The 24,637-nt window shown below is 37.9% G+C and overlaps 2 protein-coding genes across 3 annotated transcripts in view; both read left to right on the top strand.

Moving 5' to 3' along the window:
- kaznb (kazrin, periplakin interacting protein b) overlaps positions 1 to 18,000 on the top strand; it is a 128,677-nt gene extending 110,677 nt beyond the window's left edge. For both annotated transcript variants that reach the window (XM_057361702.1, XM_057361704.1), the window contains 13 exons: positions 1,364 to 1,555; positions 5,795 to 5,931; positions 6,583 to 6,753; positions 7,578 to 7,758; positions 8,399 to 8,532; positions 9,416 to 9,542; positions 13,893 to 14,083; positions 14,324 to 14,442; positions 14,814 to 15,045; positions 15,131 to 15,232; positions 15,835 to 16,001; positions 16,282 to 16,390; positions 16,468 to 18,000. In XM_057361702.1, coding sequence (XP_057217685.1) covers positions 1,364 to 1,555; positions 5,795 to 5,931; positions 6,583 to 6,753; positions 7,578 to 7,758; positions 8,399 to 8,532; positions 9,416 to 9,542; positions 13,893 to 14,083; positions 14,324 to 14,442; positions 14,814 to 15,045; positions 15,131 to 15,232; positions 15,835 to 16,001; positions 16,282 to 16,390; positions 16,468 to 16,623 — 2,018 coding nt within the window. In that variant the 3' untranslated portion in view covers positions 16,624 to 18,000. The remainder of the gene's footprint in view (positions 1 to 1,363; positions 1,556 to 5,794; positions 5,932 to 6,582; positions 6,754 to 7,577; positions 7,759 to 8,398; positions 8,533 to 9,415; positions 9,543 to 13,892; positions 14,084 to 14,323; positions 14,443 to 14,813; positions 15,046 to 15,130; positions 15,233 to 15,834; positions 16,002 to 16,281; positions 16,391 to 16,467) is intronic.
- A 318-nt stretch (positions 18,001 to 18,318) lies between these two features.
- Positions 18,319 to 23,890, top strand: tmem51b (transmembrane protein 51b). The gene is made up of 3 exons (XM_057362804.1): positions 18,319 to 18,573; positions 21,423 to 21,861; positions 21,951 to 23,890. Exons 2-3 carry the CDS (start codon positions 21,491 to 21,493, stop codon positions 22,372 to 22,374), a joined length of 795 nt encoding a protein of 264 aa, XP_057218787.1. The 5' UTR covers positions 18,319 to 18,573; positions 21,423 to 21,490; the 3' UTR covers positions 22,375 to 23,890.
- Positions 23,891 to 24,637: the final 747 nt, after the last annotated feature.

The raw sequence follows: 24,637 nt of genomic DNA, 5'->3' as shown, positions 1-24,637 counted from the left end.
GATAAGTGCTTTTGATTTATTTTATCCGAGCCCCATTCATATCGTCCGGCCGCGGTGTGGCTGCATTATAGTTTACAGTTAATTGAATTCTATTACTTGACAAGCTCTCTCCTTTGCCTTGAAAAAGATTGATGTCGCCACCGTTGCCTGGTAATGCAATGCACATTCAGCGAAGGCCTGCGTTTAATTTATTCACTTACTGAGCGTATCAGTGGGAGCACACAACACCTAACTGACTGTGTGACTCATTTACATTACAGTCCTGACTTATTGATGTTCCATGAATTTCCAACGCATTAAAGAGACAGGACTTAAAATTAAATGTTGACAACAAAAGTCGCCACATGAGTTTTAAAAAAGCTTAAGCTCGGGTTTATCGGCTCTCTTTGTGAAACAAAAAGGCATAGCTCTTCCGCTCATTAAAAGAGCCTCTGGAACGTTTTCGTCCGCTGCGCCTCTCATTTTTCAATGGCATAACAGTTTTGCTTCTGTTCTTGTTGATATTTTGCCAATTACCGCTGGTTTCCTTTAAGAGGGCCTGCGTCCCGCTCTTGTTGCCGTGGTTTCACTCTCAGGCTTAATGTGTTTCTGACTCCCTCGACTCTGTGAAGAGCCTTGAATATAGAAAGTGTCAACATCACGACCCTTGTGATCTATTTATTGTGACATGCTGTTCCTTTGTGATTAAAGTATGAAAATATGAAAATAGAAAACGCATGAGAGTGTAGGAATAAGAAAATACAAAGTCTTTGTATCTTATTATAATTTTTTTGTCAGCCACATTGAATTAGATCACATTGCATCCCAACCTGATGTAGTTTTCATATCCAATCCTTAACACTTTTAACTGTTTGGTGTGTTATTTTTTTGCCAGTAATGAAATCAGATCTGTTTGCTCTGTGTAGTCAACATGTGGTGTATCTACTTCTGTTGCTATAGTAACAATGGAAGCATCAGCACAACGCTGTGCGACTTTCTCGTACAACAACCGCGAGCAGCTGTCAGTGTGGAGACGATGGAAAGCTAGAAATTTTGCCTTTGCTCATGTCTGTCATGACTCTCGCTGAACTCACAAGGCTCATAAGAGAGCTAGCGACAGAGGCGTTTTATGCATTCACGCCTTACAAATCCGTTGTGTCAAACCACTGACTCTTCCACTTATTCACTATTTGCTTTGCATTGAATGTCACACAGTTCGGCATTTAAAAATGAGCGTCGCATCACTCGTGACAAATAAACTATTTAAAACTCAATTTGAAGTTAAAGAGACGTATTTCAAGTCGCATTCAGATGTATTTTACAGATCAGATTGTATGTTTTAGACGTTTTTGAATCTAAACCTTGGTGTCTTGTTTCTCCGCAGTGTTGCTGAGGGAGGAGGTGGCTCAGTTACAGGAGGAGGTGCACCTCCTCAGGCAGATGAAGGACATGTTGAGTAAAGATCTGGAGGACTCGCACGGTGGCTGCTCGGCCGACACGCTCTCCGCCGCCGAGCTCAGGGTGCAGCTCGGGGAGAAGGAGCAGGAGCTGGAACGTGCCAAGGAGGCCTTGCAAGGTCTGAACCTAGACACATCAATACTGCCTAAAATTGGCCAACATCATTGTTTCTGTAATAGCATAAAAGTTCATAAATAGTGAATAGAAGTTTGGCTGAACTTCAGAGTGGCTTTTCATTGTCAAGGAGAATTATACTATGTTTAGGTAAAGCCGAATGATGTATGTAGCAAATCTAACCTAACCTGCATAACCATCTCATGCCAAAATTATTATACAATAATGAGACGGATTACATGAAGGATGTTCATGTGAATGGCATACAGTTGTCATAGCTCAGGGTACATTGGAGCTCCTCTTATAACCTTAATCTTGTTATAAGAGGAATTCTGTAAGGAAAATGGCTGTTTTGATATTTGTACAAAATCCTTTTTGGTTATTGATGCTGTTTTCAGGAAGATGAAAGACTGTTTCAGGATGAAAGAAATGGCCTAAAAGAGAAATGTAAAGTGTGTTTGAGTCATGTATTCTGTGGAGAGCCTGATGGAGGCATTTCCTACTGTACATGTGGCCGGAGACTATGCGTGATGTTTGCTTATCTTATCTGGTATCTGTTTACCTGGGGTGTAATGCTCTTGTAGTGTGTTTGAGGCACTTGTATAAACGGAGGGCAGTCAGTTCAGGATGGTGACACAAGTCAAGTGATGACACAATGTACAAGGTTCTGTAGTTACCAGAGACAGACATTATCAGTGGGAACATTGGGGTGATGTGAGATTTTTTTGAACAAAATTTTTTGTTGAAATCCGCTCCATTGAACCGTTTCCATGGTCGTGTTTTAGCAGATGTATGAACCAAGTTGCCTGTAAGTGTACATCTGCAGAGTTACAACAGGTGTAGTTCATCACATTAGTTATGGACACATTCCATAAGTTTGGCAAGCAGAAATTGCTCATCTGTACTTCTTGTTGTGAAGTGTTTTGCTGTGTTAAAATAAATGCCACTTGGTTTGATGTTTTGTTAACTTCTGATGCAATAACATTTAGACTTTTTTGGCCGATTTCACTGTATGTGCATAGTAAACATAAGTGTTTGCATTTAGGTTTGGGATTTTGAAGACAATGTGTCAAATGAAACGTGATAGATGACTTGAATATGACAAATGGCTGGTCTTGATTCTAGAAGCACAACACAAGTAATGTATGTTGGCGCTAAACACAGTACGTTCTGATGACGCGGTCAGTTCGTCTTCATTTGGTCACCATGACATTACTTTGTGACCACGTTCTGAGAACGTCTTGGCAACGTTCCATTTCGAATAATTTTTCTAATGTTCCAAAAACGTCGTAGCCACGTCCTCAAATAACGTTTTGAATGAATCCCATTGTTGGAGACTGGTTATTTATGTAATTTACTTCAGTATCTAAATAAAATGTCTGATGCTGATGTACAGTGCTGTGTGAAATTTTATTAATCGTTATACTTTGTATAATACATAGTTAACTAGAAAATTGATCAAATTATGCATAAAATGTCATCTTTAATGCACAGATTAAATCACAAATTAATTTAAACCTCCATGTGAGGGACAATGTGTTTAAATAAAATTATAAAAACGATTTCAACTGTTTGGTTGTTGGGACGTACTGTACTCGTCACGTCCCAGAAACGTTATTTGGTACGTTGCTGCGAAGAATATGATACGTTTAATTTACGTCTTCAGGAGGTAATCACCACGTCCCAGCAATGTCCAATAGAGAATGTGAAGCTGACGTCACGCCCTATATGTTGCAGTGGCGCCGCCATCTTGGGAGGATCATACTCCACTGCTACTATTGTTTTTATATGTACTGTTACTTGTTTTGTTTGATATATGGAGACATCAAAAGTGAAAGAACCAGGGGATTTTCCTGAACGCCTCTGCGTAATGCTATTGCAGTTTTTAAAACAGCAAGACCAACCTACCATAGTTATATTTCCTAATTAAACAAGAAAACAAAACACTGCATTGAACACACTAGCAGCGATCCTCCCAAGGTGGCACAACATTCAACACGGCGAGACGTAGCTTCACATTCTCTATGTTACGTCGTCACAATGAATATGGGTAAGTTACGTAGTTGGAACGTTATTTGGTACGTCATGACAAGGAATATGGTCCGGTCCAGGTACGTCGTCACAACGTAACGGTGTTAGCTGGGAAGTTACAGAACAGCAGCTTTCAGTATTCAAAGCATCCCATGACATCATATTTTAGTCTGTACATGTCTCAAACATGAAATAACAATTGTTTGATTGCAATGTGGCATGCAAAATAATAACCAAATCAAAATGTTATGTCAAACCTTACGTCAATAGATCTTTTAAAAATCTTCCCTGCTTGCAAAATCGTGACATGCTTTCCATTAGGCCTGCCTTGTTACTTGACACTTGGTCTGTAATGTCACAATCGTAGTATCTTAACAGAATCTAGTGCAACCTGACAATCCTTTGAAGAGACAAAATGTGTTTAAAGCAAACAAAACAGGATTTTTTGTAGAAAAAAAACAGAGATGGGGTGAGCGGGACAGGTGACAGGTGGGGTGTGCGTTGGGGGTGTGCGTGTGTTGGGTTCATGAATGTCAGCAGCTCTTGTACAATACGGGAAAAACAAGTTTGACTGTTAAAGAAGCTTGTTTAACTGAGGGGCAAAGGGTCTGTTTGCAAATGAAATGAAATGCATTATTCAGATTATTGTATATACTGTTTCATTTAAATATTTTCACGCAGATGCCATTTTGATCACAGATGCAGTCTGTATCATATTGTGGTATTTAAGGAATGCAAACTTAAAAGAATAGTTTACCCAAAAATGAATTCTTTCATCATTTATTCATTCCAAATATATACTACATGTTTTCTTCTGTATAACAAAAAAGAAGATATTTTGAAAAAATGTTGGTGACAAAACAATTTGAGACCCCATTTGCTTCCACTGTATATCTTCTTTTGTGTTCCACAAAAAAAGAGTCACATACAGGTTTTTAATGACATGAGAGTGAATAAATGATGACAGAATTTGTATTTTTGGGAGAACTATCCCTTTAAGTTGGCATCTCCACAAAATAGGTGAAAAAGTCTTAAGACCTGAGTGCACTTTAAGATGTTGATCAAATGTTTAGTAGTTACTAGAGGTTACAGCTCACTAATTCTTTCTAATTAAACCACATTAAAGTTTATGCGTTTACTGTTATTTACAACGAATAACAAAAACGATTCATTTTACTGTGTGGGAAATTAATAATGGCGCATGGTGCCCCCTGGGGGCTGTTTTGAGCGGTGCATAAAACTCTTATTGTGTAAAGCTGCATCAAACAAACTCCATTTAAATCAGTATAAAAATAACTGATTTACACTGACAATAATAAACAAAAGACCAAAACAGCTGCAAATTTAACATCCAAGATGCCAAACAAGACGATGTATTTTGTACATAAACAGAAGAATCTGCCACTTTGCATGCACTTATCTTATCTGATGGGCAAACAGACAGACGTGGGTCAATGCACGACTTGTAAACATGTCATTCAAGGGCACAAAGCCTTTATTTGTAAGTCGGTACACTGCAACGGTCTGCATATGGCAAACAAATGTTGTTTTCCAGTGAAATTGTCTACATGTTATGTTTTGCATGTTAAACATATTTAAACTAGATACATTTGTTTTTTTACAGGAATTGTTTTCGTTATACGCTTTAAATTTGTATTTTATCAAAATTATTTGATCAAAATTATGTTTATTTATGCATGCTGTAAAACAAGATAAAAACAAATGAGCAAATAATTATGACTGAAAGAAATTTTGGACTGGGAGTGTAATTGAAAATGAGACATAAATACTGATTTAAAGGAATAGTTTCAAAATGAAACTTCGGTCTTCATTTACTCACCCTCCTGTCATTTCAAACCTGTATGACTTTCTTCTGCAGAACACAAAAGAAGAAAAATGTTGGTAACAGAAAACCGTTGGTCCCTTTGACTTGCATTGGTTTTGTGTCCATACAGTAGAAGTCCATGGGGACCAACGGTTTTGGTTACCAACTTTTTTCAAAATATATTCTTTTGTGTTTTGCAGAAGAAAGAATATCACGCAGGTTTAAGATGACGACAGGGTAAGTAAATGACAACATTTTCATTTTGAAGGTGAACTATTCCATTAAGAAAATATTTGTTCTGCATTGCACAAGCAGATATGTATCTTGTGATTTTCAGATGTCTTGTTCTTCTAATGAATGTGAATTTGTATGTGTGTTTGTGTGAAGCTATGAAGGGGGATCGGAAGAGGTTAAAGGCTGAGAAAGCTGATCTGGTGAATCAGATGCAGCAGCTGTACACCACACTGGAGAGCCGAGAGGAACAGCTCAGAGATTTCATCAGAAACTACGACCAGCACAGAAAGGTGACATACATTGACTATTAATGGCATTGTCTTAAATAATTTGTTCTGTTAAAATACCAGTAGTACAAAAGTGTTAAAAACATGAAATAAAAAACTGTTGTCATATAAAATTACTCACAAAAAAGTATATTATTTAGGGCAGTGGTTCTCAAACTGGGGTGGCCCCAAGATGGATCCAGGGGGGGCACAGATTTTGTGGCATTTGATGAAATATAGAAATTTATCATACATTTTACGCAATCAAACATTCAAAAAATAAGCCCACCAATCAAAAGAATTGATGTTCCAGCATTGTATAACTAAATATGTTTTTGGTTTAATCAAAATTCTAAGTTTAAGATTATAAGCCTTTATTACACAAAGGGGACCTTACAACGAAAAAGTTTGAAAAACCACTGATTTAGGCCACATACATTTCCAGAAATACAACTAGTGTCGCTTTAAATAAATAATATTTTTTTTGTGCAAGATAATGTGTAGATACACAGCATTTGATCTTGATACGTACAGAAACTCATCAGCAGTTTTTTGAGTTATGAGAACAAGAGTGTGTGTGTGTGTGTGTGTGTGTGCGTGCGTGCGTGCGTGCGTGCGTGCGTGCGTGCGTGCGTGCGTACAAGACAGACGTGCTGACCGTGTACTGTTCTGCAGGAGAGCGAGGACGCGGTAAAAGCGTTGGCTAAAGAGAAGGACATGCTGGAAAGAGAAAAATGGGACCTGCGCAGGCAGACCAAAGAGGCCACCGAACAAGCCAGCAGCTTGCGCTCCCAGATAGACATGAAGGAAAACCGAATCAAAGAGCTGGAGGCAGAGCTCACCATGGTGAGATACCATCTCTTTTCTTTCTCAAAGCCATACACACTTATCTGGGCTTAACTGATCCTCTGCTGTCGGTTTGAAGTCTTTAAGTTGTCCTGCAGATTTATCAGATTGACATTTATCAGTTAGGATTCATAAGCACAGATGGAGCATGAAACCCCAACTGGTGCAGTTTTAAAAACATTTTGCTGGATTGGCATAACAGTGTTCATGCGTGTAGTTACATGCAGTCACACACAAATTCCCGTGAAGAGGCACATGGCTGTCAACAGGGTGTTAATAGCATCATTACTCATTACCACCGCTACATACTGTATACAATACACACATGTCAGATAATGACCCGGAATTTTAAAACAACTGTTTTTATCTGGGGGTAATGATAAAAACTGATAGATCTGGGTCATTCTGTGAGTACAATGAAAAAATAGTCTATTTGTAGTTCATTGATCAAAGGCGAATGTTAGCTGTTTTCCACTAAAAGTTTCATTGAGGCATATGAGATGCTCTTTGGAACACTCTGAAATCCTGCTGGGATAACATGGATCATCAGGTTTTGCATAAAGCCGTTGAGTTCATGCCAGCTCAAGTCATTAAATCCAAATGGGATCATACCAAATACTAAAAACTTTAAGAGTCATGTATTTTCTATTAATCTTTCATGCACAGCTGAAAATGAGGCTGTGGTTGTCATGACAACAGCAAATATTGTCATTTACGCACAACCGGAGTTAGCTTTGTTACTTCTACGGACTATAGTTGGATAGTAGTTTTGTTCATACAGCCATCACAACATTAATATGTGTTGTGTTTTTCCACATCCTCAGGCAAAGCAGTCTCTGGCCACCCTTAATAAAGACGTGCCAAAGCGTCACTCTCTGGCCATGCCGTCAGAGCCCGTGGTGAACGGCAGTCAGGAGTGGGTGATGCAGGCAGATCTTCCCCTGACGGCAGCCATTAGACAGAGTCAACAGACCCTGTACCATTCACACCCTGCGGACAGGCAAGGTGCGGTCACGTGCACATACACATACATGCAAGCATCGGGTCTACACGGCTGCAGAGACTCGTTTCATTGGACGCACGTGCCTAGACTGCAGTTAACTTCCGGTCTGTGTTTGTTTATCGGTCTGGCTAGTGTCTAATAATATAACGATTTCTATTTTATTCATGTATATTATTATTTTATTGTATAATAATTTGTTGTATGTTAATTTGATTACATAAACAATTTGTTGAATGGGTCGTGTTGTTTTGATGCATTTAAAAAACCTTATGGGACATTGACATCGAGCGGTTGAGATTGGTATCGCGGTCTAAATTCCAAATATTGGAGAGGCCAGTTTAGCCAAGTAACGGTTCTTCTTAGTTTCTTTTGCTTGTTATCAGAAATAATCTACAGGCACTCTATTATTTGCGAATGTGTACCGGAAGTTAAAGTCGGCATGAAATTAAAAATGATCATTCTAATTGTTTTACACAGCAGTGAAGTATTTATCATAAATTATTTGTCCGTGCACATCATTATCGCTACTTATGTTTCATGCCAACTTTAAGGGCAGTCCACGAACGCGTGCACAGTGACATTTGTTTATGTTGTTGCTTTGAAACCATCTATAAGACACGCCGCTTTCTTTAAACTCCACAGCTGCGTTGAGGATCAGTCCCTGTCACTCCCGGCAGCCCTCCATCATCTCCGACGCCTCGGCAGCCGACGGCGACCGCTCGTCCACCCCGAGCGACGTCAACTCGCCCCGCCACAGGACTCATTCTCTCTGCAATGTAAGAGCTGCCTGGCACCCCCGACCAAGTAATCAGCCTTCCCAACTTGTTTTTTTATCTTCTCCACCTTTACTCTTCTGATATATTCACTCCCTGCGCTGCTCATTAGCATGGCTTCAGGGTTTGTAACTGTAGGTAATGGAGATAAATCAAAGGGAAGCGTTTATACGCCTGAGAGTTAGTCGGAATGAACCAAATGGGTTTATTTAAGGCACTGTTGGTCAGTTTAAACTGAAAAAAGTTACACAGATAAGTTAAAGTGATAGTTCGCCCCAAAATGAAAATTCTGTCATCATTTACTAACCCTCTTGTCATTTCATTTCAAACCTGAATGGCTTTCTTTTTTCTGCAAAACACAAAAGACAATATTTTGAAGAATTTTGGAAACCGAACAACAACGGTACCTATTGACTTGCATTGCTTTTGTGTCGGTACAATAGAAGTGAATGGGTACCGCTGTCGTTCGGTTACCAACGTTTGTCAAAATATCTTCTTTTGTGTTTTTCTGAAGAAAGAAAGTCATACAGGTTTAAAATGACAAGATGATGAGTAAATAATGACAGCGTTTTCATTTCTGGGTGAACTGTCCCTTTAACAAGGTATACTGACCAATCAGCATTCAGGACCTTAACAATCAGTTTTATAAAAATGAACACTGCCTCTTTTTCAAACAGCATAACAGGCTTTTAGAACATTTTGTTCATTTTTTTGAGGAAAGTGGTGAAAAAAATCTGAAGCGGTGCTGAGGAGAGGTGCAGATATTCCTCATCAATGATGCTGTTTCTAATTAAAAAACATGACTCACCTTTTCTCCATGTGTCCACTATTATTTCCATTCTCTCTTCTCCTCCCTCTTTCTTTCTCTGCCTTGTTCTCGGTTCAGTCCATGGAGGACCTCGAGGACCAGAAGCGTAAGAAGAAGAAGGAAAAGATGACTCTCGGTTCACTGTCTCGAGTGTTCGCCCGGGGTAAATCTCAACGCAAGTCCTTGGATCCGGGCCTGTTTGATGGTACTTCCACCCCTGATTACTATATAGAGGAGGATGCTGACTGGTGATATTGACATGCGTGCGTGGGTGTCTGCATGTATGACCGGATGTGTGTGCGAGTGTATATGCATTTGTGTGTGCCTTCAAATGTATTCCCAATGAAAAACGCAGAAAGCGGAAGAACTGCTGCCTCCCTGATATGTACATAACGACACTTAAAAAACATCTATGTAAATGAAACATATATTTATATATGTATGCATATGTACATATGTTTACATGCATATAAATATATAGATGGGATCATTTGCGTGTGAATATGTTTATGCTGTTCTTATGCTTTATTTTGTGGTAATGTATGTCTCTTTTTTTATCAACTGGAAACTTGAATTACTGCTGAGCATATGTAAATAGGAACTCTTGTGCACCTTGTGTTGCTGATGATTTTATGTGGAATGCATCTTTTTCATGAATGCTTTTGTCGTGCGCTCACGGCTCCAGGCTGTCTTCATATACCATACTGCTCGGTCCATCGGCCCCGCCTTTGTCATAAAATTCTGTATGATGTAAAACATTACGTAAGGAAAATCAAGTGGGATTGGATTTGTAACATTTGTCTTGGCTGTACACCTCAGATGTATTATAGTTGCAAGCACATTTTTTGTTTACTTGAGGTTACACTTTGCCAACAAACAGAGATGATGATTTGGAAGTGAGGAAATATTTTATTAAGCATTGCTTTTTACAAATTTCTATAGAAATCCTCTTAAACTCATTTTTTGAGAAAGGCGACTGCATCAATCCAGTTTTTTCCACTTAAACTATAATTGGACTGAAGTTACGTTTTATGTATTAAACTGGCCGTGTCTGATTTGTTTTTGCACACTCTGATGGGATTAAATCTTAAATGTAGCTCAGACGTGTGCTGACATCTCGGCCCAATTTTTGTTTAAAGAAATGTAGCATTATTTATTAGAGCGTTTTCCATTTTAAAAATACTAAGTATATTTTTTACAACCCATAAAGAATTATGCCAGATTTGGAGCTGACCATGTCGGTTGGGGGGATGTCTTTGTTACCACTCACTGTTGACTTGAAAACAACACACAGTTCTGGAACATACCGTATTTTCCCCAAAACAGGGTGCTGAACCTCATGTGGACCTTACTGTACATCAACAAAGTGCCAAAGGTTTATAGCGGAGGTTGCTCCATTTAATACGCCTTGCTCTGCAGAACATACAGGAATATTCTCATGTTTTCTGCTCTCTCAAGTGTGTAAAAAAGAACGTCTGCGACAGATCTCATAACACACCCTGCTTCCATAACACCCTTTTCCATTAATGTTGAAACCAATCATGTCATAACTCTTGTCTCGCTGACATACATTCCTTTCCGTTGCAAACTTTCCTTTGCATCCTGGTGGCACTGATTTTTGTTTCTTTTTTTTACCTTAAATTAAATTGATCTTCTTCCTCGTGTCACTCTGAGTTTATGTTGTAAAGTTTGTAAAGTATAGATTATGTCAGATATAAGATTAAATCTATTAAAGAACTTTATTTAAAGATTAGGAAGGAGGTCATTTCAATGAAACTGTCTTTGAATTTACAGTCAGACTATTGAGAAGGTCTTAACGTTCTGGAGACGAATATGATTTAAAAAAGTCAAATGAAACCTATTTTAAAATAAAAACACATAACCCAACATTCATGTGCCTTTCTTCTTGACCCTGTGTGTGTATGCGTGAGTTCATGTAATGAAATCCTCTTAACCCTCTTGTTCTGGGTATGCCATGGTTTGGGGTGACCCCGCACTACTCCTTATTTGTAATTACCCACCATCTGTGTTAACATGTGTCCTAACATCGTCTTACCTCAGTGGATGAGAATACCCCAAACCCACTACATTCATAACCCATCTGAACTCTGTGAACTGGAACAAGTCTGTCATGTGCACTTTGATCCAAAACATCATCTCATGACTCCCAACTGACTTTTTTGTTTTAAGGGTGCAACTAAAAGAATGCACATTAAGAAATAATGCAGCGGAGTTCAAAATTTTGCTTTTTTGAAACTTTGAAACTAGTAGTTTCATTATAAATTATAATGTTCACATAATTGGAAAAGTTAAATGGTTTCAATATGCTTCTATATTTGGTATGTTTGCTTTAATGGCAACACTCAGACATGCAAGGACCTGTTATCCCAGCATGGTTTGATCCAAACAGCATTGTGTGTTTTCCAACTGAAACAAGAAAATCTGAGTTTTTGCACAATGGGTGACATCATGTCACAAACGTGCTTTAGTGACTTAAAGTTCGAAATAGTTTTTTATTTTATGTCAATAACTTCAATACTTTCTAAATGCTTACCTTTGGAAATCCAAATCTCAGACTTTTGGTCCTCACTGTATATGGTACAACGAATCATAATGTTACAAAGTATATATTTCATAAAAGTATTCATTTAAATTAATTTATATGAAAGCAGAATATGATTAAAGAGCATTGTTTCATGAGCTGAAGAGAAGAGAGGTGTCACATCTCGAATAAGGTCAAGGGTCAAAAAATCTCCAAAGTGTCTTCTGCCCCACTCCCCATCACATAATGAGTTTTATGGATGTATGTTTCAGTTAATTAAAATCTGATGAAGCCTTGAATGAATGATGATGAAGGCTTAACACGTTATGGTGCGCTAATGTTCTTTTATACTTGCCCAACCACACACCAATGCTAAAAACGAGACAAAATAGAAAATGAGCATTGTTTTACGGCGCTTGATTGATTTTAATTCAATTGAAGCGCCGCTCTTTCTGGATGACGTCACAGCAGCAGCACGCGCTCAGTCAGAGTATAGGGCTCCATCTTCTGGCACACATGTGAAACTGTACTGAGGTGTAGATGAAGGGATACTCCAACCAAAAATAGAAAATTCTGTCATTACTCCCTACCCCAAGTTGTTCGAAACCTGTATACATTTCTTTGTTCTGTTGAACACAAAGAAAAATATTTGTAAAAATATAAGCAACTGACATTTCTGGGACATCATTGACTACCATAGTAGGAAAAAGTTAAATTGCAATCGAAAGTGCCCCAGAACTGCCTTCCTAAATTCTTCAAATTATATAATTTTGTGTTCAACAGAACAAAAAACTATACAGTAATTCAACAGTTTTTCCAACTATGGTAGTCAATGATGTCCCAGAAATCAGTTGCTTACATTTTTCCAAAAATCTTTTTGTGTACAACAGAATAAAAAGATTTATACAGGTTTGGAACAACTTGAGGGTGAGTAAATGGTGACAGAATTTTCATTTTTTTTGGTGTAGTATCTCTTTAACTTGACATGTTAAACTTTTGTCACAACACACGTCATTGATCCGTGTTTACAGCAAATGTAAAAATCTTAAAGAAACGTGTATAAGAAATGTACGGCGGGCTCCAAAACGGTCACTCTCCGTGTGTATGTGACACATCTAGGCAGAATTTTAGAAAGAACAGTTTTTTCCCCATTATAAACTGTAATATCAGTGTCGCATTTTGAGTGAGAAGTTTGATAAGAAAATGTTCATACATTTCAGAATGTCTTCGGTTTGCTATGTCCCCCTTTTGCCTTCATGACAGCATGCAATGCAGTTTGCATGAACCCCACAAGTTTGTGCAAAACCCGGTGGTTCATGTTATCCCAGCATGATCTGAGAATGTTCCAAAGATCGTCTTGTGTGATTCAACAGAAGCAAGGAAATCTTTCATACAAACAAATAAAAAATTGAGTCAGTCCACACACTTATATCGCTTCCGGCCTATAAATAGTTCTGAATGTTTTAATATTTCTTAAGTGATAGCAGTTTCTTGTTTTAAATATTTAATCCTAACGCTTTCTGGCATTTTTTCAGATTTATTTTAGATTTGAAATCCTATTCTATGGGGATGTCCCAGACTTGACTGTATGTAAGAAACTATGTATAATTAAATATTTTTTCCACTACAATAAACAGCTTTGATTTGCTAGTATTGGATAAAATATTAAAAAAGAATGCCAGTTAGCTTCTTTTAGTTATTCTAAATTAGTTTGACACAGGAAGTCGGTCTGTGGTAACTGTGAGGAAGCGGTTATACCTCAGAGATAGTCTTGTGTTATATTACTGCCATGTCAATCTTGACCGCAGGTTTTATCGCACCTGTCAGTTCTTTCTATAAAGTTATGAATCATTGAAGGAGTGTTTTCACTGCACTGAAATTAAACAAGGATATGGAGGTGGGTGGTTTTCCTAATAGCTATTTTTGGGCAGATTGGATAAGGCCTTTTTTGTTTTGCTCTCAACCCCTCAAACTTGCCCCCCTTCCTATTCCCGCCCCTCCTGACCAATCCAGACTCCGATAGCCAGTCTCATCCCAGCCAATCGGATGGTGAGGAGCAGCTGGAACGGCTGCAGCAGGCGGAGCTTACCCGCAGCAAGCCCATGTCTCTGTGGAAGGCGGTCACTGTGCAGGCCTGGCTGGAGGTTGTCATGGCAATGCCCATGTACATTCGTGCCTGCTCTGAAAATGTCAAGAGTGGGAAGGTAAAAGCACAGCTTGTAGCAAAAAGCAGATAAGACGAATTAAACGCCCAGCATTGTTTTTTAATGCTGGACTTTATTATAGTATTTCCTGATACCTCCTATGTGTCCTAACATAAAACAAGTTAATGATTAATAGTCAAAGCCATAATGACATTTACTCTCCCCGCTCTGAATGGATTAAACCGTGGTCTGTTCAGCTGGTGTGCTGATGATGTCACAGCCAACTACTTCCTGTTGCAGGTGTTACTGGGCTTGACCGATGAAGATCTGGAGCTGGGGTTGGGCATCAACAGCCCCATGCACCGCAGAAAGCTCCGTCTAGCTATCGAGGACTATCGAGAGGCAGAGAATGGACGAGGGTTAGAAGCCACATACACATACAGTTGTCAGAAACAGAATAGAGCACGTTTGATGCTCCCCTTGTTAGAAATCTCATATTATAGGCCATAAATCAACATATCATTTACATAGAGATATATTAAAATGTTTAATTATACAACAGAAAACATATGTACATCTGTAAAATTCATACATGAACATAATATAGTTTTTCCATATATACATTTTACATTAAATGTATGCATTTGCAAAACACTTAAACAACATCCAGTTTTATCCAATAGCCTATTTTTTTAGTCGGTATGTTTGTAATCAAACTAATAACCAATTGAGCTAAAGAGAGACTGACATGAACTTAATTATTTAATGTTGTTCTATTTGTTTACCTCAGGCTTTCCAAAGCTGCTGATATGGACCATCACTGGGTGTCTAAATGCTGGCTGAGTGACATCGGGCTCCCGCAGTACTCGCAGGTGTTCCACAACCAGCTGGTGGATGGCAGAGTACTGAACTCACTCACACGAAAAGACCTGGAGACCATCTTCAACATAACCAATAAGTTCCACATAACAAGCATTCTGTCTGCCATTCAGCTTCTGCAAATGCTCAACTTTGACAAAGAGGTAAGAAACTTCTTTCTATACACATCCAGACTGTAAGCATGTGTTGTATCAATCGCTTTGTGTTGTTGTTATAACATCTCTGCAGGCGATTCAGGCCCGTCGTGCTCAGTGTGAAAACCGAGATCTGGATCCGGTGGTGTGGACCAGTCACCGTGTCATTAAATGGATCAGAGACATTGATCTTAAGGTTGGTAAACCAAAGGTGCATTAAAATGTCGCTTTTCTTTACATTGACTTGTTTTGTGATCTGTTGTGACCTGACTGAACGTAAAAGGTCCAGAGAATGAAATTTAGCGGCATCTAGTGGTGAGGTTGCGAATTGCAACCAACGGCTCACTCCACCCCTTCCCCTTCGCTTTCGAAGCACGGGGGCTGACAGAGGACTAAGATGTCATGATGTTTACACTTCTTTGCCGAAGGAGATAACGTATTTACGAAACGCGCTCTGTAGAGCAGTTTGTCTGTTTAGGGCTACTGTAGAATCAACAACATGGCGAATTCCATGCAAGGGACCTGCGGTATATGTAGATAGAAATAGCTCATTCTAAGGTCATAAAAACATAACGCTTCATTATGTAAGCTCTTTATACACCTCTGAAGACATAGTTATGTACAGTATATTATATTGCATTTCTGTCAATAGATCCTCCAAAAAATGATATACAGCACCTTTAAAATCGCTTTTTGAATCAATTGTATATTTATGAATATCCATCCCTACTTAAAACATTTTTGAACTCTCCTCTAGTACATCCAATTGTTTAATTTTATTTGTCATTATTTACGCAGGAATACGCAGAAAGCCTTCAAAACAGTGGCATCCACGGTGCTGTGATGGTTCTCGATCCGACTTTCAGCGCAGACAGCATGGCCAAGGCTCTCGACATCCCAAACAATAAACACATGATCCATCGTCATTTATATGAGGAGATGAAAGTACTGCTTAATCCGGCAAGGTCTGTGCAGTTTCATTTCAGCATACTCATAAGGATTTATTACTGTCAAGTGCCATAAAACACAAGATACATTGCAATTGATAGCTATTAGGGCGATAGTCATCTGCCTTCAAACAGGCTTTAAATCTTTGTGCTGTTCAGGCACAACTGTTAAACTGCTCATATAACAAATCACAGTGTACATCAAAGAGCAATGTTACACATCCGTATCGTCCGGAGAAACATTAACAGGCACCGTATTGATTCTGAAAGCGCGTGACTGAGTTTTTATGGCCTGCAGGACCAATCAAGCCCAGGATAATAGGAAAGAGGGAACTCCGACACATTCTCCTGTGTCAAATTGTCGCAAAACTGAGGAAGGGTTTTCTCCCAGGCAGAAAGCTGGCAAGGTACAGTATGGACTGTGCTGCTGACACAAATAAAGATAAATGTACAGAGATAAATGACTTTTCCAATGTTTCCCCAGAGTCCTTTGAGATTCAACCCCCTGGTCGCCGGTGGGCGAGACTTGAGTTTTCAATGCTGTGGTTCACCACCCAGAGAGGATCGAATCAAGATCTTGCAAAGGACCAAGGGCAGTCCTATGCATGCTTACTCAAGCATAGAAATAACCAATGTCTGATGGCGACTGATGAACTATAAAGAATGACCTCCAGACCCTTAACCTCTAAATGGACCAAATGAGCTTACTTACTTGTAAAAAGTGATTTGAAAATTGTTCATTTGCACGAATTTGCATTGGCAAAAAAATCACAACTGAGCACTTAAAAGTCTTACAGACAAGTTGCATTAAACAAGTAGATATTTTGTAACATAAAACTTGGATCAACGCTGATTCTTGTTAGATTTAGCCAAGAGGATACAGTCATGACTGCAGTGAAAACCAGTACCACATGTTCAGATGTCCATTCCATGCATCAAGGTCATCACAACACTGGGCTTGTTTAAAGTCACGGAAAACACCGGAGAGAGAAAATTGTGGAGTAAATATATTGTGAAACTGTTTTGAATGTCTTAGCAAAGTCTTCTGTTTGTTTTAGGACATCTGTCGACATCTGTTAAGATGTTTGTGCTTTTAAAGTTTCATTTCCATAGAACAATTTAAAGCAACAGTCACTTTATTGTCAATAATGTGTGTTATAGACATAACATAACGGAGACTCATACGATAAAGAAAACTTAGGGGAAATGAAGGAAAATCATAATTTTTCTCTCTTATTTCCTTGTTGTGGTTTCCAAGCTCTGGCTTACCATGCATGCAATTTAATTTGTTTAGTGGGATTTATAAATATATACAGTATATTCATTGTACAGTGACTATCATGAACAAACGAACAATGAGGAAATGCAACGAGAATCTGCCTGGAAAGCCTTTGATATGCTATGTAAGGAATGATCAGAATGAATGTAGGGAAAAGTAATTTGCAGTATTCAATAAAGCCAATGCAGTGCACGCATTGCACATTCTGCAGCTGTGTTTTCCCAAGCAATCCAAAAGGAGCCACAGGGCAATATAAGCAAAACAAGTTTTGCAGCTTAACGTGTAACAGGATTCTGATGCAAACACCCTCTTGTCATGGATATACAGGTTATATAACTTGAATAATTTCACAAATTCAACCGATCGTTCTTTTCAAGCTCATCAGAAATCATTTACATTTAGTCATTTAGCATACGCTTTTATCCAAAGCGACTTTCAGGGAGCAATTTAAAATGGTAAATGCTCTGATTCACCTATATCTTTTTGGATTTGACACAAAATTTGTATATGAATATAGAAAATATGACTTGCATACCAGCACTGTGAAATGCATAGGACACAGCTAAAGAATAAAGCAGTTGCGTGTGTATTTTTAAGGTGGGTTTTGCAATCGCTCATTTTGATATTATTGTACCTTGTGGCATTAGTGAACATGTACTTTTGAGAAACATCAGTATATATATTTCATGTGTCGTTGACACAATAATCTGTTATATAGGAAATAAAAGAATCTACATATATTGGAGTATCTGGCTGACTGCACTATGTAGGCTACTTATCTTATGAACAGCTAAAACAAGGTTTAGTAAAATTCAAGTTTTTAAAACATTTATTTTCTGTAAAAAATAGAAAAAATAGAGAAAAATGGACAAACTTGTTTTTTCTAATAAAAACGTAATGTTTAATATTCTTAATATTTAAAAAAAAACTTATTTAACGTTAAAAAGTAACGGCAAATAGATAAAGACTTTCTAGTTATAGAAAAAACAAACACAATCATATCCTGTAAAAAAATGTTTAAGAACTGTGATATCAAACCCGGCGTGCTTTAGGACCATGCATCATGCTTAAGCCTTTTAACAACTGATAGGCAGCGCTCGGCTCGAGCTTCTTTTGAACAAAGTTCCTGTCTCTGTTTAAGCTCAAAAACAGCTGAAGCAGACTCGTTGTGAAATAAATTATACCGTTTTATGTAACATTTCCTTCTTAAATGAATGAAATTTCCCGAGGACAGCAGTTCACCTGCGGCTGAGAGCGACACCTGCCTCAGGTACTTTCTTGAAAGAAGGTGCGGCGGGCGTTGAACGGAAGGTGAGGACAGGCCGTAAAGTTTTAGTTTAACGTTAACCGTGTTTTTGTGGTCATTTGTCATTGTTGATGGAATTCGGTTTGGATTTGTTTACAATAACCAAAAATAGTCGTTCTTGGGAAATGTGTGTTGTTTGTTTGATTTAAATCGTGGATGTCAGTCAGATTCTTCCTCTCTGATCTAACGTTAGAAACTGGATGCAACGTTAAGTTTCTTACGTTAACGTTAACTTAACGTTACCAGTTCATTCTGGGTGAATAAATGGAGCTAGTTTACTTTAATTCGCTTTTAACTGTTTCTCAACTTAACGTTTTGTCTGTGATTTTGTTTTTAATGTGTAATGGTCTTGTTTTGAGTGAAACTAACGTTACTAACGTTATACGACTTAAATTCGGTTTTTATCTTGTTGCTCTAATACAAAATCGTCAGTAATAATAGTAATATGAATGACATGTTTTAAGCTATTTTGTACTGTAAGCAATGACATTGAAAACTGGAAATACGATCCGAGTGGGTTGCTGCCCGATTCACTATGTTACTAAAGTTATTGTCACGGCTTTTAATTTGTAATGATATCTCCTTAAAACTGTGTAAAAAGCTTTCAGAATGTGTTTTTACAGTGTTACAATATCAAGTTTTATTTTATTAACAATAACTGGGTAGTTGACACATTTACCGTACGTTTCCTATGGTGTGACAGCAAAATTTTAAAGACTAACTGTTAATAATATATTATTAATATTTATAATATAAAATATCATAAGATAGATTTCTTAATGTTTTTTTTTTTTCTAAATCTCGCACCACAGGACACATTTACGTTTTGTAACTGTTACCCAGCTGTAGCCACAATGGTATTTTTGTGGTATTTTGGTTATTAACCATACAGTACAGTGGTTATCTGCTTGTATAAATACAAAAACTAGCAATATTTTTTAACCAATGAAAATTACAATGGAGTTATTGTGGGAATCTGAGAGGATTCAGTCATGGATTATTTAAGATAAGAAAAGGTCAAAAGGTCTCGTGTCATGGTGGGTATGTTTAGTCGGGAGTATTTAGTGATCTGTGCTTCTGTGTCTGTTTACTTCAGAACAGGGAGCATTGTTGCTCTTTGTATTTAGACAGCCCTTCCTGATCTTTTGTCATGTTTCCCTATTTTATGTTTCTTTTGTTTTGACCACAATTTAATGTTCTTTGCTCTCATTGACCCATAGACGTGTCACGTACCCAGAGCCACGTATGATTAAAATATAGCTTTCATTTAAGATGCTACATCTGTGCACAACAGAAAGCAGTCGCTCATAGCATCTCTTTCCTGGAGGGCAGATTATACTGATTAAAATCACTTGGAACAAAACTCCTTTTAGTCGTGAGTATCAAATGTAGGTCACTGATTGGTGTGCACATTTTGACATTCATGTCATATCATGTTGGGTGGCAAACCTGTTATATTAGTGCCCTTCATGTGCAAGTCTTTCTTAACCTTGGGATGGCACTACATTTCTTTGTCAATCTCGCTACTGTACCTGCTGAGTGTATGCTCCCCTTGATCCTCTTTTGATCTCTCTCAATTCCGTGAATAATAACTATCATGAATCGATTTTATTTACCGTTTTAGCTATGTTTTAAATACGTATTTGACCATTTACTCTTCCACTTCAAATGTGTTACACCCACATGCAGATGAGTCATTCTGAAAGGTCACACAGTGCTTGCACTTTACAGTTTCTTTTAGTGTCTACCTGAGTAAGTAACAGTAAAAAAACTCACTGAGTCACTAATAATGTCACCTGAAAATATAGATCAGGAGGACTGAAGTCTGCATTTTCACGCTCGCATAACAAAATATAATTATTAATATTACATATTTAATATTACATATTAAAATGCAAGAGAAAGCATATTTAGAGAAGGCCCAAAATAAATATACTTGATACTGTGAGCAATTTTGGTAATTGATCAGTGGCTATTTGCTAACAAAATGGACCCCAACTTATTTTTATTCTGAGCACAGTGGTGTGCCCACATTCACAAGTGAACAATGCTTTGTTGTTATGGCAACAGTTACGGCAGCGTACCTCTGAACCTACCCTCTGGAACAATTTTAGGTGATTCTTTTTTTAAATAGGCTAAATATAACTGGTGTCTTTCTGATGAATCTCAGTAGAGACAAAGATTTGTTTCTATTAAGAAGTTATTTAACTTTCAACTCCAAAAGGTGTGCGTTTGTTCTAATATGCTTCCTGATGAATCTTACAATTTATTATCAAGGACATTTTTTGTAAGTTATTGATATTAAGAAGTTCTTAATAAGAACTATGCAGGATGGTGAGATTATGATACTTGTCACATAATAATAAAGAGCAAAAGATGCACATCAGGTATGCAATAGATGCTTTATGTATGTTTTATTCTCCTCTGTTAGAGAATGATGGAAAAGATGTTGACACATTAAGCACAAATGAGTGATATATTCTGGATGTGGAGCTTTTGAGATTTTCATAATCAATGGTGCACAAAAACTAAACTGTACATTCAGCATTTACATGATGATGAATACTAACTCGGACAGTCCAACATGATTTAAAGGCAGCATTAATTATTAATAAGAAGTTATACAATGCCTATGCATGGTTATCATTTCCATGAAATGCTGGAATGCTCGGTTCCTGAGTTTTTTCCCTTCAGAGTGGCACTGTGCCAAAGGATCTTTTTTGCCTGTAAACTGTCTCCATTGAAGAGGCTTTTCTTTTAAATCTTGGGCCTCGTTCCCAGCCATTTCCAGGAAGTATTTCCTTGTCATTGAAATGTTTACAATGTTTGCCTCTTTTTTTCTTGTATGTGACAGTGGTGCTCTCATCTTCCACATTTGGACCGCTTTTAGAGTAAGTGGATTCAAGCAGAGCATTTAAAACTATGTGCTCCAGTGGGCAGGCTCTGTGTTCGGGAAGTAGGCATTCACCCACCAATGATGGCAATAGCTCAGGCTCCCAGTATGCTCTCTGTGCGCTGGGTATGGGCTTGGTGGCACTTGGAGTTGTCATGATTGTGTGGACGATAGTCCCTTCTGACGTGGTACAGCCGCACAATGGTACAGCCCCGGGTCTGAACAATGGAAAAGGTGAAGATGGAAAGACGACATCAGTTGCGTATGTGCTGGTGGGAGTCGGAATAGCTATGTTGCTTCTCGCTATATGTTTGGGGGTGAGGAACAAGAAGCGCAGGAGACGGTCTGAAACTGCAGGCGTACGCAGTCCTAACTATGTGGGCCGTGAGCATGATGAGCCGTGAGTAGTGTTCTGTACTCTTGATATTAAACTTTAAATTATGAGGGGGCTTGACCTGTATGCAACTAGCATTATTTCTCTTTAAACAGATCAAATGAAGAACCAGTTCCCAGCTTTGATGTACCCACCTATGAGGAAGCGGTCACCAGTGGACAGTACCCAGTTAGGCAAAGCAACTTGAGACAGAGCTACCAGCTGCCCTCGTATGAAGATCTGATCGCCGCTGTTGAAAACGAAGGCCAGCAACTAAGTGGAGGTAATGGCCAGGAGGCTCCAGCCCCCGGACCCCAGCCCGCAGCCCCCAGCTCCCAGCCAGCACGCAGCGGCAGCAGGGCCAGCCGCATCTTTAGACCCCTCAGAGTGCGCAGAATCAAGTCAGAGAAACTCCATCTGAAGGATATTCGTCTTAATATCCAAAGTCCCGCACAAGGTGGGGTGGTGACTATTGAACCACTGACCCCTCCGCCAAAGTATGAGGATAAGCCACCTCAACTCCCCACAGAACCAGTGTAATGAATCCAGCACTGGATTTACACTCTACTACAGATCTTTTGATGATGTGCATCCTTCGTTTGCATCCATGGCTTGTTTACATCTGTGCTCATTTTACAGGCTTGCATGCTGATGAGTTAACAAGCCAAAGGAGACGATGAGAGCTATGAAATATCTTCCAAATGAGAAAATACGATGCATTCACATAAGATCTCTATGCTTATTGTTTGAACCGAACACTAAAGCCTACCTGAATGTCTTTTAACCGAACTTTTCATTTTTAAATAAAGGATTACAGAAGTGGATTTGTGTTTAACACTGTATAAGGAAGGATATAAACGCCAAAGTGTGCAGTGTTTACTTCTAAAAACGACATTGTACATGGCAAAAAAATAACTGTTATTGTTAAATTTTATAGAAGAAAGGGGTTAAAAAACGTACAAAACTTCAAAGACTACATGTATAATTGAACATGATGAAATGCAAGCATGAAAGAATAAATACACTTATTTTAAGATTTAAAGATAAAAAATATATTTTATTAGCCTCTATTACTATAATCTGCCTAACAAACTAACTCATATGTCCAGCACAGTGTAAATTAATCCTAATAATAATTCAATAATTGATTTGTTATGCGTGTATTAACAATGTGTCCGTGTTTATTCAGTTTGAAATCAACTTTGTCACTGCTTGCCTGGATGTGTAGTTTAGTATATTTTAATGGTGCAAAGTGAAGACAAATTCCAAATTAACTGTTGTGTTGGGAATTTATCTAATCTCAATTTCTGTTTCATTGAGAATTTAAAGAAGTTGATTAGACAAACAACTCAACCAGCTCCAAAATAATCTGATATACATTTCTCAATAATGCAGCGTCTCTAGATTGAACAAGCCACTGTTGATGATTTTTTTATATACTGTATTAATGCCTTAAATTGCCTCAGGCCATGCAGGCAACACCTTGTACTACTACTATTACTATTGAAATGTTTGTAAAGGGATGGAGTGGATTGTGGTTTATTATTATAAGTAAGTAATATAAATGTTTTAGAGCAGTGGTTCCTTGTATTATTATTTATTTTGACAACTTGAAAAACAAGTGGGCCTTAATAAAGTTGTTCCAATTTTTTTCTAACTTGACCCGTACGTTTATGAAATGTTGTGTGTTGAATTATAGTGCCCCCTCGTGATTGAGAATCGCAATATTACAAATGGACACTAAGTGCATAGTGAATAATATTTGTAAAGCAATTTAATCTTTTAAGTAATATGGCAGTTATTTATATTATTCATTTTGGTATGTTTCTTAAGACTAAGATACTTCAACATATTGTCGCTATTTTATGAATATTTTTACACAATGATGCCTATTCTTTACACCAGTCCCATTCTATAGCAGGCCAGTGTCTTACATGATCTTGTTCTTGGTATTTCTTAATATGCTATATGTACCCAATTACCACTGTAATTGAAGTTTCGGTTTACATGTCTAGTACAAAAAATATTTTTACGAATAAAATCATTCATTCTTACATATTTTGTCCTGTTCAACGTCGTTTCCAAGGTTTAGTTATTTGTAATTTCTGTTATTTATATAAACCCCTATGTGGAATGATTCGCTTCATAGTACTAGCTGTTATAATCCCACTATTTAAGCACAGTTGAATTGCCTAATAGTTCTTTATAACTTGGGGGTTTATGTTGTGACTGATATTTGACTGTGTATTCATGAGTTGCCCCAATAGTTTACCGCAGCCAATCGATCATTATGCGAAACAGAATTTAATGGAAAATTGATTATATTTAGGATTGTATTTCATGCAACTTCACTCAAGTCCATCCTGCCAAAACCAAACATTAAACAAACGCTCGCGACTTTCCAAGTTCTACGAAAAACAAATGAAGCTTAGGGATGTCATAATAACACCCAATCAAAACAAAGCAACGAGTTATGTTTTTCTTAGTGCTGTTACATTCATGACACTGGTCATTATGATATTTTGAGATAAGAATTACCATCTTTACAATGTAGCCATGTTACAGAGAACTGTCGAGTCATTGAGAAAACTTCCAAAAAGTGTGTTAAACTTTTGCTAACTCTTTAAATAATGCCCATTAGACATTAATCAATATTCTTGTTATTGTGTAACATTTGAACTTGTCTTGCATAATCATAATGACTTTTAATGTTTGTTCATAAAAAAAGACGCGAATGATTCGACGTATAGTTTGTGTTCACGCTTTTGCAGCTGCTCTGGCGGCGGGGGGAGGGAGAACTTTT

This window comes from Triplophysa rosa, linkage group LG20 (assembly GCF_024868665.1).
Source record: "Triplophysa rosa linkage group LG20, Trosa_1v2, whole genome shotgun sequence".
Taxonomy (NCBI): Eukaryota; Metazoa; Chordata; class Actinopteri; order Cypriniformes; family Nemacheilidae; genus Triplophysa; species Triplophysa rosa.
Note: the sequence above shows the minus strand (reverse complement) of the source record. Positions and strands in the feature narration are given on the sequence as shown.

Excerpts from the sequence above, each read along its gene's own strand:
- tmem51b (XM_057362804.1), top strand. The coding sequence starts at position 21,491 with ATGTGCTCCAGTGGGCAGGCTCTGTGTTCGGGAAGTAGGCATTCACCC. Across the intron at positions 21,862-21,950 it reads GGCCGTGAGCATGATGAGCC|ATCAAATGAAGAACCAGTTC; the intron begins GTGAGTAGTGTT and ends CTCTTTAAACAG.